At 43.3% G+C, this 12,159-nt stretch overlaps 1 protein-coding gene across 1 annotated transcript in view; it reads left to right on the top strand.

The window, feature by feature from the left end:
• LOC102256931 (KRR1 small subunit processome component homolog) overlaps positions 1-1,548 on the top strand; it is a 27,325-nt gene extending 25,777 nt beyond the window's left edge. Inside the window, exon 11 of the mRNA XM_014537680.1 lies at positions 1,521-1,548. Within this exon, the coding sequence (XP_014393166.1) occupies position 1,521 (1 nt within the window). The 3' untranslated portion in view covers positions 1,522-1,548. The remainder of the gene's footprint in view (positions 1-1,520) is intronic.
• The last annotated feature ends 10,611 nt before the right edge of the window (positions 1,549-12,159 follow it).

A 12,159-nucleotide genomic window follows, 5' to 3' on the forward strand; every position in this document is an offset into this window, starting at 1 on the left:
ACAAATTCCTATGCACACTGCACATATCTTATTTTGAAGTAAAAAATCAAAATGGGTACAAATACAATATTTGTATTTGCATGTGGCCCACGGGCCATAGTTTGAGGACCTCTGGCCTAAATGAATGTCCTTGCCCACCACAGTCTGGCAGGCAAGATGGACAAATCCATGAACAAAATCAAATAACACAGAGGATCCAGTGCCACTTAGGAATGCAGCAGGGAGCCACCAGGGGTGCTGGGTTCCCTCAGGTGAGGGTGTCTGAAAAAACTCCAAGATAAGATCTATATTTTCAGCCACATGAGAGAAAAGAGCCAGTGCTACACAGGACTGAGAATATTTAACCTGAAAAGAAGCCACACTGAGCAAAGACTGGGAAGAAAAAATATATTTGGACAGAAAATCAGAAAGCAGGCCACTGTGGATGCAGGGAGCTTGGAAAGAAAAAGCAGGTAAACAGAGGTGAGCAAGGTTAGAGCCCAGAGTGGGTACAGCCACATACTAATCTATTGCTGTGTGAAAACATTACCTCACACTTAGTGTCTTCACCTACAAACACCTATTCTCTCGCCGTTTCTTTGGACGAGAAACCCAGCGCGACTCAGTGGAGGCTGCTGCCAGTGTCTCTGCTTCTGAAGCACTGGTCTCAACTGTGCTTCACTCAGGGCCTCAGCTCACTCAGGGAACTAGTGGGCTTCAGTGTGGATTGGAGACCTGACCTCGCTCTGTCTTCTGGTCTGACTCAGATTGAAGCCGCCTGGTTCTCACCTGACAGCAACTCATAGCATAGAAGCTCGTTTCCCGGGTTGACGGGTCTGAGAGAGAGTTCTAGGGAGAAAACAGGTCTGCGTGACCAACTGGCTCAGCATTGACTTTTTATAACCACATTTTAGAAATAACATTGGGTAATTTTTCTGTTTCTCTAGAATCACTTAAACCAGTCTACACTCAAAGGGAGGGGATTGCAAGAGGACGTGCCAGCCAGAACTTGGGGGCACAGAGAGGAGAGCCCATGAGTATTAGAGGGGAAGGCCTCTAGAGATTCATGCCATGCCCAGAATCACATACTGGTCAGAGTGCAGCCCAAGTATGAACTTTGCCCTGTGTTCTCAAAGTGGAGTCCCGTTGGTACCTGGGGCCTTCTCAGGGGCTCAGGATAAGGCTGTGCTGCTGTAACCAGGTACAGACATGGAGATGTCATGACCCCTGCCAGCACCTCACCAGTGTAAATCCAGCCGTGACACCTTTATGCTGAGCTCACACTTACGCAGTTCTGAATCTTATTCCTTATTCCATACTTAAGTAATCGAGTCCCACATAGAGTTTGGGACTGGACAGGGTATATGACATGCAGGCTCCAGATAAGAGTGTGCTCCAACCTGCCAAGTTCAGGCTCTGTACCCTACCATAGGTTTGGCATTAAAAATCAGAAATCTGAATGTTTGAGGAAGTCATTGCCTATTCCTCCTTAGGTGGGGCTGTTTTCCTTGGGCATCCAGACCATTGGCCTCAAAACATACATACACACACACACACACACACACACACACATGAAGAGGAGCATACACCTGAGTTAACAAGAAGAAATGATGAAAGGTTGGGAGAACTACATACATGTGACAGCTCTCCTTCAATTTTATAGGTATTACTTCACATGTGACCCTAAAGAGTACATCTAGAATAATCTCCATTGTGCAGACAGGAGACAGACAGGCCATGAGATACACAATGGCTTATCCAGAATCCAAAGAGGTAAGAATTCAGGGTTGAATCTGAACACAAGTCAGTTTTAAAACTGGACCTGGCTGCACCAGACCTTCCCAGGCGGCTGTGGACAGAGGAGTGTTGGTGATACTCGGTAGAGAGATGGTTTTGCATGGACAAGTGGCTTAGAAGTCAGGAGTTGAGAGGACTATTTGGATACCTATGATTTAAGAATCAGACTCAAGAAAGGAACTTGAGGAAGTGAAGTCACTTCCTTGGTATTTAGTAACTGACCCCAACAGAACTTGGAACCCCTGTCACCAGGCACCTACATTCCAGTAACAGCCAGCTCACTTGGAAAGAGCCACTAGATAGTGAAAGATGTTGTTTTGCTGGTTTCAGAATTCCCAAGGCCCTGGCTTTTGGAAACCCCAGAGTGAGAGCCTTCCCTGATGCTGCAGACTGGCTGGATCCTCTCAAAATATCTGCCCATTTCCCAGGAGGTCCTAAGGTAGCACTGGGTGACCATGAACAGGCCAATTCAGACCACGCTGCCTTTGTGAGTCCTTTCTGGGCAGCTCCCATAGAATCCCTTCTATGTGCCACAAAGAGGGACATAAAGACAGGGCCTGCCTTGAGCAAGAACAGGTACATAACCTGGTGGTCCTGTCCGAATTACATCCCAGGACAGGGCTTGCAGCATGGAAATGGGGATTGCTGATGGGCCTCTTGTCTGTACCAATGCACTTGCAAGGCCCTGAATCTGTCCTGTCTCTTCCCACTTTAGTGGACGTCTGAGCCAACACTTCGAGTGTGTGTGTGTCTTTACTGTCAGAGAGCAGGGCCTGTGTCTTTCCTGGAGTTGTGGGTGACTCAGCAATCACAACAGCACCAGAACCACAAACATGGTGACAGTAGGTCGACCATTGGTGACAGACACAGAGGGCTCTTCACAGAATCAGAGGTGCACCCGTAGAGCTAAGGAGGAGCAGGACAATCAGGGAGGCCAGAATAAGCAAGAGAAGGCAAAGCAGAATGGTGATTCTGGGAAACCCCTGGGCCCAGGTCTGTCCTGGCCTGAGGTGCACTGGGAAGGACAGTCTATAAAGAGCCTCGTCTTTATCACCTCACATCTGAACAACTCCAGAGTGTGTAAATTCCATATACATTCTCCACCCTGTGACCCTGCGTCCCCAATTGACTCACTGTAAGGTGTGTGCCACGTCTTCACTCTCAGGTGTTGGGCTAGGGCCTGAAATATTCCAGAACCAAGGTGTGGACTCACAAATGGCTGAGCAGTGATGAAAATATTGTATAGTGTGGAGACCTGCTGTAGGCAGGATGCCTGGTTATTAAACAATAACCTTCTCTCTCTTGCACAATTATAACCATTTTTTTACTCTTCTCACCCTGATGCTGTTTGAGGATATCAAGGACTTAATTCATGTTCCCCAGGGCAAAGCAGACAGCGCTGGGAGAGTAGATAGTATGGACCCACCCTTGACTGTGCTGAAAAGACCTCCCACTTGGACAGACTTCTGCTGAGATTTCCTGCCAACACATTCATTGTTTCTCTTCAAATTTCAGCAACATTTCCACAGTCTTATGAGTGGGCCTCTTGCTACTCAAAGATTCGTATCACAAAGAAGTGGTCACATAATAGACAGTTATCTCTAATAGTTTACACAGAGGGTCAATTTTATTTTGCCCAGAGGTTTACACATGACCAAAGAGATAGTGAAAAGGATGGAGGTGGACATAGACAGGGGTTGGGCATAGCACTTTATATCTGTTTTTGTCACAAGGGACATTTTCCTCTCAAGTGCCTCAACCTATATGTGTTACTAGTAGTGGATTTCCATGAGCTTCCAAATGAAATTGGTGAAGAAAAGCACATAAATATTCCTTTGAGAAATTCTCTGTTGTCCAAAATCACATTCCGATAAGGGTTAGCTAATAAAAGTACCTTCAGCCACAGCAGTGTCATTGTCCCAAGCAGACACGCACTGCTCCCTGGTGGCCCAGTGAGAATGGAGTGCTGCAGGGCTCGTGGTTCTGCCAGCAATAGAAGCCATCCCCGAACTGAGACATCTTTCCAGGCTTGCCTTTAGACCGAATTACATTCTGTAAGATTCAGTGTTTACTGAATTCCAGTGCAACTCATTGTCTTAACATTTCTCTCTATAAAAACACAGAGGCCATTTCTCAAGTGCAGTATTTTTGCGAGTGTTCTTTGGGCACCTGAGTCATACCCAGAGTCCCACCACAGCAAATAGAAAAAGAAAGTGTTGGAAATGACTTGTCTACCATACCACACAGTGTGCTTGATTTTAAAAGTATATTAGTATAACAACCAAAGCATATTTATGAAATCTTCCCAATCATATCAACAAGAAAATACTTTTAATTGGAAGATTACAACTCAACATATCTCTATAATACCATCTAAATTCAGAGTTGTTTTTTTAAATGGGATTACCCTACATCCCCAGTCATTTTTTCACTTCATATAAGCAATTATCCCATTCCTATTGAGTTCTCATATAAATGTTTTATAGCTGCATAGTATCCATTCTAAATCTTATACAAGTGACCTGCTTCTACGGTTCCTGCTGCCATCTTTCTTCAGCCACCAAATCCCCGTTTTCCAAGAAAGAGGAAAAAATAGGGTAGGAAATGGTGTTCCAGAACTCAAGAGATAATGGCTTCAAGTAGGGGATAGTGTTCAACTGTGCCAAATGCTGCAGAGAGCAGTTAAATGGGGACTGAAGAGTATGAGTTTGGCAGGAGGTCATCATGACCTTGACCAAGCCGAGTTTTATGGCTTCAAGCCAGAGAGCAATGCTTGACCAAGTGCTAGGATAGGAATCTGTGTTGAACTGGCTAGAGGGAGATGGAGCATGAGGTGGTCACAGGATTCAAGAATATTTTCTCAATCCAAAAAATATATAATTTATGTGACATATATTACACAATATATATAATCTGTATAAAAATATTTTGTAGATTTTATTTTTAATATGTTTATTAATTTTAGAGGGAGAGAAAGAGAAATATTGACTGATTGCCTCCCTTGCAAGCTATACCTTTGTTATCTTTAAAACATTTTCCCTTTGAAAGTAATATGAGCATATTATTAAACATTTGAAGGAGAAATAAAAGGAAGAAGAAAAAGGAAGACGCATCCATAAACTCACTATCCTACTTTAAGCAGTGGGAGAATTTTGGTGTATTTTCTTCTCCCTTCCCCCATATATCTGCTGAGACAATAAATTAAATAGTGATTTAAAATCCACAAAATTGGCCAATCCCTGGCCAGTGTGGCTCAGTTTGGTACCCAGTCAGGGAACATGCCCAGGTTATGGGCTGTGGGTTCAGTCCCTGTCCACAAAACTTGTGGGTTCCACTCCTTGGTTGCCTGGTGATACTTTAGGGACCTCCTGGCCAGAGATTTTGAGGACAAGAGTCCAGCCAATTCTTCAGCATCTGGGAAGGCTCTAATGTTGGAGTTTCCAAAAGCCAGAGCCCTGGGAATTCTGAAAACAGCAAGACAACATCTTTCACTACCTAGTGTCTCTTGCCAAGCAAGCTGGCTATGAGGCTGTTACTAGAATGTGGGTTGCCTGGTAACAGGGGTTCCAAGTTCTGTTGGGGTCAGTCACCAAGGAAGTGACTTCACTTCCTGAAGTTCCTTTCTTGAGCCTGATCCTCAAATCACAGGTATCCAAATAGTCCTCCCAACTCCTGAGCTCTAAGCCCCCTTGTCCATGCAAGACCGTATCTTTACACAAGGTCACCAACACTCCTCTCTCCACAGCCACTTGGGAAGGTCTGGTGCAGCCAGGGTCCCACCTTTGAAACACATTTGGAAAGGCCTGCTGGGAAGCCAAGGAGAGGTCTAAAGCTTCAAATCCTGGAGACCAGAGAGAGAACAATAGAAGTCCGGGTTTGCAAGACAAATACAAGAAGCAAGTTCAGAGAGAGGCTTAAAGAGTTTCCATTCCCAGAACTGAGAGTCTTTCACTGATGCCCAAGGCCAAGTTCCTGAGCAGGGAGGGTGTTAAGGGCTTGTATGCTGTCCAGGCAACTTCCAAAAGGGCCCTTTGTACTCTGAGATTCTATAACACATATTTAAATAGCAACTATCAGTTCAAAAAATTGGAAAGACTGAGAAAGTACAAGCTTTCATTTCAGGAATAAAACCCCAAATCAGTGAACCGATGTTATGTTTGCAGATTTCATGCTTCAAGAATGTGCACAGCTAAGGGGAAAAATGTCGAGATGAATGGTAAATATAATGCCTTATGCAAAGAACATTTTAAGTCTGTAATAGCTTCCAAAAACATAGTAGGTAGGAATTTGTTTGTTATATAACCCTCATTTCTAAAATAGCTCAAATATGTGATTGATTTAGTATTTAAAATAGTCAGTGATTTGCCCTAGCTAGTTTGGCTGAGTGGATAGAGTGTCAGCCTGCGGATTGAAGGGTCCCAGGTTCGATTCCGGTTTAGGGCACATGCCTGGGTTGAGGGCTTGATCCTCAGTAAGGGGTGTGCAGAAAGCAGCTGATCAGTGATTCTCTCTCATCATTGATGTTTCTATCTCTCTCCCTTCTTCTCTGAAATCAATAAAAATATGTTTTAAAAATAAATAAAAGTCAATGGTTCAAAATTTTAAAAGTTGATTCTAAACACATTCACATATCATTTCAGATGTTGCCTACATAGATATAAAGACAAAAGTCACTAAAGAATATCAAAGCCCTAGCCAGTTTGCTCAGTGGTTAGAGCAACGGCCCACAGACTGAAGGGCCTCTGGTTCCATTATGGTCAAGGGCATGTACTTCAGTGGCAGGCTCGATCCCCGGCCCCAGTCAGGGCACGTTCAGGAGGCAACCAATCCATGTGTCTCTTTCACATCAATGTTCCTCTCTGTCTCTCCCCCTCCCTTCCACTCTCTCTAAGATTCAATGGAAAAAATATCCTTAGGTGAGGATTAACAAATAACAAAAAGCATACCAAGGACACATGAAGAATATTCTACAGCCTATAAATTAAGAGATAATTTATCTTTATCTTCCTACAGTCATTTACATTTTTCATTTAAGGCATTTGTCTGAGTGGGTCATTTAGTACAAAACCTCATAAATAAAAGAAAAATTTAGCAAAGATATTTGAAATAAAGTTTTTAGAATTGTTTGAGAGGAACAAAAGTGCAGAAACATTTTTGCATAAACAGAAATAATTCTAGGTAAATTTTTAAAAGGTAATAAATGTTATCAACTTGGGGTGTTGAACACACAATGCAATATATAGTTGATGTATTATAGAATTGTACACCCAAAATCTATATAATTTTATTAACCAGTGTCAACCCAATAAATTCAATTTTAAAAAATAAAATAAGCCCTATCCAGTGTACCCAGTGGTTAGACCATCACCCATGTACTGACAGGTCAAGCGTTCAATTTTCCTGTCAAGGGTACATATCTGGGTTGCAGGATCAATCCCTGACCCCCGTTGGGGCATGTGCGATAGGCAACCAATGCTATGCTGTCTAACAACAAGAAGGATGTCATCTGAGCCTGCTTCTTTGCTCCTATCCGAAGCCTTTCCCAAGACAGGAGCATGCATACTCCAGCTTGCTTGTTATCTTGTTCTGCCATGTCTGCCACTGGCAGCTCCACAGTGTGACCAAGCTTCCGTCTGGCTCTGAGCAGCTCCATCAGCATTCTGGCCATGACAGAGCCCACAGGAACCAGCAAAGCCTGGAATACAGATGTTCTGCACAAACCTCTAGGTAATATCCATCATAATTTGGTCCCCAAAGTGGACGTGACTGAAGAATAAATGAGTAACACAAATGCTGCTGTTACCAGGCGTGAAACAGGCAGAAGCAAGACAGGAGAACTCCCAGGCAAACACGTTAGTAATTATATATCTGCTACCTGCTCGTTCTTACACAAAAGAAAAGTAGCTCTTTGGTGTAAAAGGGGTCACCTAAACTTAGAGCTCTTTTGAATATTGGGTCTTCCATTGGCCAACTACGTGATCTTGGTCAAGTTGTAATTTATTCATCTTGTGGATGCTGAAAAAGAAGACACCTACTAAGAAGAGATCCTGGTGGCTAACTTGGCTCAAATTTTAAAAACAGAGCCTAGCAGCCATTTCTATACAGGGCCCTCTTATGCAAATTGCACTTCAGGGAGAAGCCTGCACTGAACTGCCTGCCTGCACTGCGTTCCTGCCATCTGAGCCAGCCCTTTTATAAAGGAGTTCCTGGAATCCTATTTCAACCAGTAGGACTGAGGCTTTCCCCATCTAACTGGAGCTGTGCAGCTCCAACCCACAAGAGCATTCTGACCAATCAGGACAGTGCCTTTTGGACCAATCAAACTTTGAGGATTTGTAGTCCTCATTTGCATGAGAATAAACCAATCAGGGACCGGAGGTGAGGATGTCTGTCTTCATATCAGCTCCCTCCAGCCCTGTGAGCTCACTTTACCTTTCCACCAAAGACTGAAGAGTGTATTTCCCGGCCTGAAGATGTCTCACTGGAGCAGCACAGTGCAGGGTAGAGCAGACTGGTGCAGAGCAGACCAGCAAAGAGCAGAGCAGAGCTGTCTAGCCAGAGAGGGGCGGAACCCCAGGGCTTCCTAACAGCGGTGCTTTTTTTCACGTCTGAGCTGTTTGCACTGATGTTTCCTTCTTCACTGCACCCCATGTTGGGGATTCCTGTTTGTTGAATTGATACCAAGAACCTTCAGTTGACAGTCTGTACTATCAGGGTTGCTGGGAGAGTTCAGTGAGACCCCTCCAGAGCTGAGGCAGGAGGTGTTTGCACCCTTCCAGGCCACTTCTCGGTGGCTTCATGTCCAGCTGCTCTAATTCCATCCTCCCCCAATTCTGATAACTACTCTCTTCCCTGTTCACTACCCCAAGGCCCTCCACTTCTAAGTCCGCTCCTAGCTTTAAGTCTCTTCGAATTAAGGATTCATCAAGTATTTATGAGCTAATTCAACATATATTTAGAGTTCCCAGTATGTTCCAGGCACTGAGCAAAATGTGTGCATTCCCTGTACTCATGGGATTTACAAGTCATATTAGAGAAGCCAACATTAACCAAATAATGATAATAATGGACAAATAACAAGCTAGGAAAAGTGCTACGATAAAGAAGCACAAGGTGCTATTGGTGTGAATACCAGGAACACCAGTGTTTCAAGGAAGGATTTCCCAAGAAAATGACAGTTAAGGAGAGAGCTGAAGGGTGAGAAGGAATTAGCTAGAGGAAGGGGAGGATGGGGAGCAGGTGGCAGAGTCTTGGAAGAGTAGAAGTGGGGAGACTAGTCTGGGGGCTATTGCCATGATCCAAGCAAGAGCTGATAATAGCTTGGACTGGGGTGATGACATTGCACAACCCAGTGCTGAATGTGACAGAGGGTGACAGAGCTGAACATGACGGGCTGAGTCTCTACCTTCGTGGAGCTTACAGGGAGGACACAAAGCTTGCATTCACAGCTGGGGCGAGTACAATAGGCGGGCGTGGAGTCCTTTGAGTGTAAGTGTACCGAGCAGAGGTTCTAGAATTCCCTGCTGGTGCTCTAAGCCCTCCTGGGCCTGGAACCTGGCCTTTCAAGACTGAGCCCTGACCCTTGTATCCCAGGTTGGTGGCTCATTCATAAATCAGCTAGATGCTGACATCCTGCTCAGATTTCTGACTCTTTTTGGATTTTACCTCTTTGAAAAAGTGGGTACCTGCTAAGCATATTGGTTCCAATCCTGGAAAATAGAGGAATTATACATCCTCCTCTTGACAGACTAATGACCAGTTTTGCTGAATTGTTTTTACCATAATGAGACTGTTAAAATAGCTTTATTAATGTGCATGAAGGCAGAGGAGAGAATTACTTCCGAAAAGCACTTGTACAAAATATTTATTTATATTCTTTTCTGAAATAGGCGACTTTCTGAAAAGCCTGAAACCACTGTGGCTTTCATTTCAGGTTTCAGGGTGTAAAAGGGAAAGGGGATCCTGATAAAAATCCTGAACTCACAAAAATGAACTAGAGTAAAAAATGAAATCAGAATTTTAGAATAACTGGTTGATTATGACTTTTCCACATATAAAATTCCACACTATAAAGTGCATAATAAAAACAATCCTGCAAGTTTATAGTGTATTGCTAAATGATAATTTGCATTAGTGATGTCCTCACATTAACCACTTCAAGAAAACTTAATAATGAGAAGCTTCAAGAGGAAATTAAGAGTCTGGCTCAGTTAGAATAATGATTAATTCACAACTGCAATTAACACCTTGGCAGATCTCAGTTGAGAAGCTAACTGGATGGCAGCAGCGATGCAATCAGACTGTTTACTTCTGGGTTGAACTGCATCAGTGATGTGGGGTGTGGGGTAGTGACTCTGTCTCTATTTTTTTTTAAAGAAAAGACAGGTTTTCAAGAACTAAGGTTTATACAATGAGTTATCTTTATAACATAATTTAAAAGAAATTCTTATACAGAGATAGGATCCCTTTCTCCCTACACACACACACACACACACACACACACACACACACACACGATCGTCCCTCTTCTGATTTCTTCAAGAAAGTAACAAAAGATATGTGGGGATCATAAACTATTACTTCTGCATCTCCCTCTGATCTTCTCATGATTGTAGAGCAGTTTATGTAAATCACATTGATGTCTGAATTAAAATTTGTGCTCAAAGGCCATGGAGGTGCAGGTGTTGCTGAAACAACTGGTGCGCGACCAATGGTTTTCTATATTAGGTCTCACTGAAGTACTGTCCTTTGGTCTGTGATTACAGCAGCTGTTCACAGAGCCTGCCTCTGCAGTTTACTCCGGGAGTCAATAAGGAGAGCAGCTCTCAATCTGACTGCCTTCTCTGCCCTCAGTCACATTGCCCACCACACACTGGGTCAGAATCTGTCCTTAAGATAAAGCTGACTGTGTCATTATTTACTTTTTTTCCACATTTTTGTTTATGGACTCACTTTTTTTATGGACTCATTCATACAGCATTATCACCTTCATATTTTTAAAATATATTTTTATTGATTTTTGGAGAGAGAGGAAGGGAGAAGGGAGAGAAAGATAGAAGCCTCAATTGGCTGTCTCATTCATGCCCCCTACTTGGGATCAAGCCCAAAACCCGGGCATGTGCCATGATCAGGAATTGAACCAATGACCTCTTGGTTCATGGGTCGATGCTCAACCCCCGAGCCACACCAGCTGAGCTGATGCAGAGCTTTATATCTGGGACATTGAGTGATGTGGTAATGTCCTCAATGATATTGTTACAACTAATTCAATAGGGCTTTTCTAAAGCTGTGTCTTATAGCATGAAACCTATAGGCATGTCCCATAGTGCAACCATTGAAAGCAATTTTATGAGAGACCAAAAATATATGATTTAAGACGGAAACTTTCTAAAATTTTAGCTAAATTATAGCATACATCTAGTAAATCCAGAGTGCAAGTCCGTCAAACAATTCTCCATTAAGATCACCTCTCTGAACCCAACCTTTCATAAGGGCCATTGGAGTTTATGTCTTCTCTCAAGGGTGATTGTTCTTTATTCATTTTGAGTGGCAACATATATTATAGTTATCAAATGAGATTTTTATTTTCGTTTTTTAAATTTTTTATTGGTTTTTTTTTAAGAGAGAAGAAGGGAGAGAGAGGGAGAGGGAGAAACATCAATGTGAGAGAGAAACATCAGTCAGTTGCCTCCCGCACACGCCCCACCAGGGATCAAACCCGAAACCTAGACATGTGCCCTGATGGGGAATCGAACCCGCCACCTCTTGGTGCACAGGATGACCCTCCAACCAACGGAGCCACACTGGCCAGGGCTCAAATGAGATTTTTATTTATTTATTTAAATTTCTTTATTGTTTAAAGTATTACATATAGTATTGCATATATCTCCTTTTTCCCCCCCATTGACCTCTCCCTGCCACCTCCATCCCCCATATTTATTGTTATTATTTTTTAAATCCTCACCCAAGGATATTTTCCCATTGATTTTCAGAGAGAGTGGGAGAGGGAAAGACAGAGAGAAATATCAATGTGAGAGAAACACATCGATTGGTTGCCTCCTGCACACGCCCTGACCAGGGCCCCAGCCAGGGAGGAGCCTGCAAATGAGGTATGTGCCCTTGATCAGAATCGAACCCGGGACCCTTCAGTCCGAGGGCTGACCCTCTATCCACCGAGCCAAACAAGCTAGGGCTCAAATGAGGTTTTTTAAAAGCTGTTATAAAAATTGAGGTATTTAACCAAAACCTTCTTCAGGATGGATGACTAGCCAGCCCTCTGTTCTGATTATCTATTGCTGCTGTTGACCTGAAACAAGTAGACAGCCAGATATTTCTCCAGCAAAATGGGTTTACTTGGGAACAACAAATAATTGCAATGGGTCA

The sequence above is a fragment of the Myotis brandtii genome, unplaced genomic scaffold (genome assembly GCF_000412655.1).
Source record: "Myotis brandtii unplaced genomic scaffold, ASM41265v1 scaffold1037, whole genome shotgun sequence".
NCBI classification, from domain to species: Eukaryota; Metazoa; Chordata; class Mammalia; order Chiroptera; family Vespertilionidae; genus Myotis; species Myotis brandtii.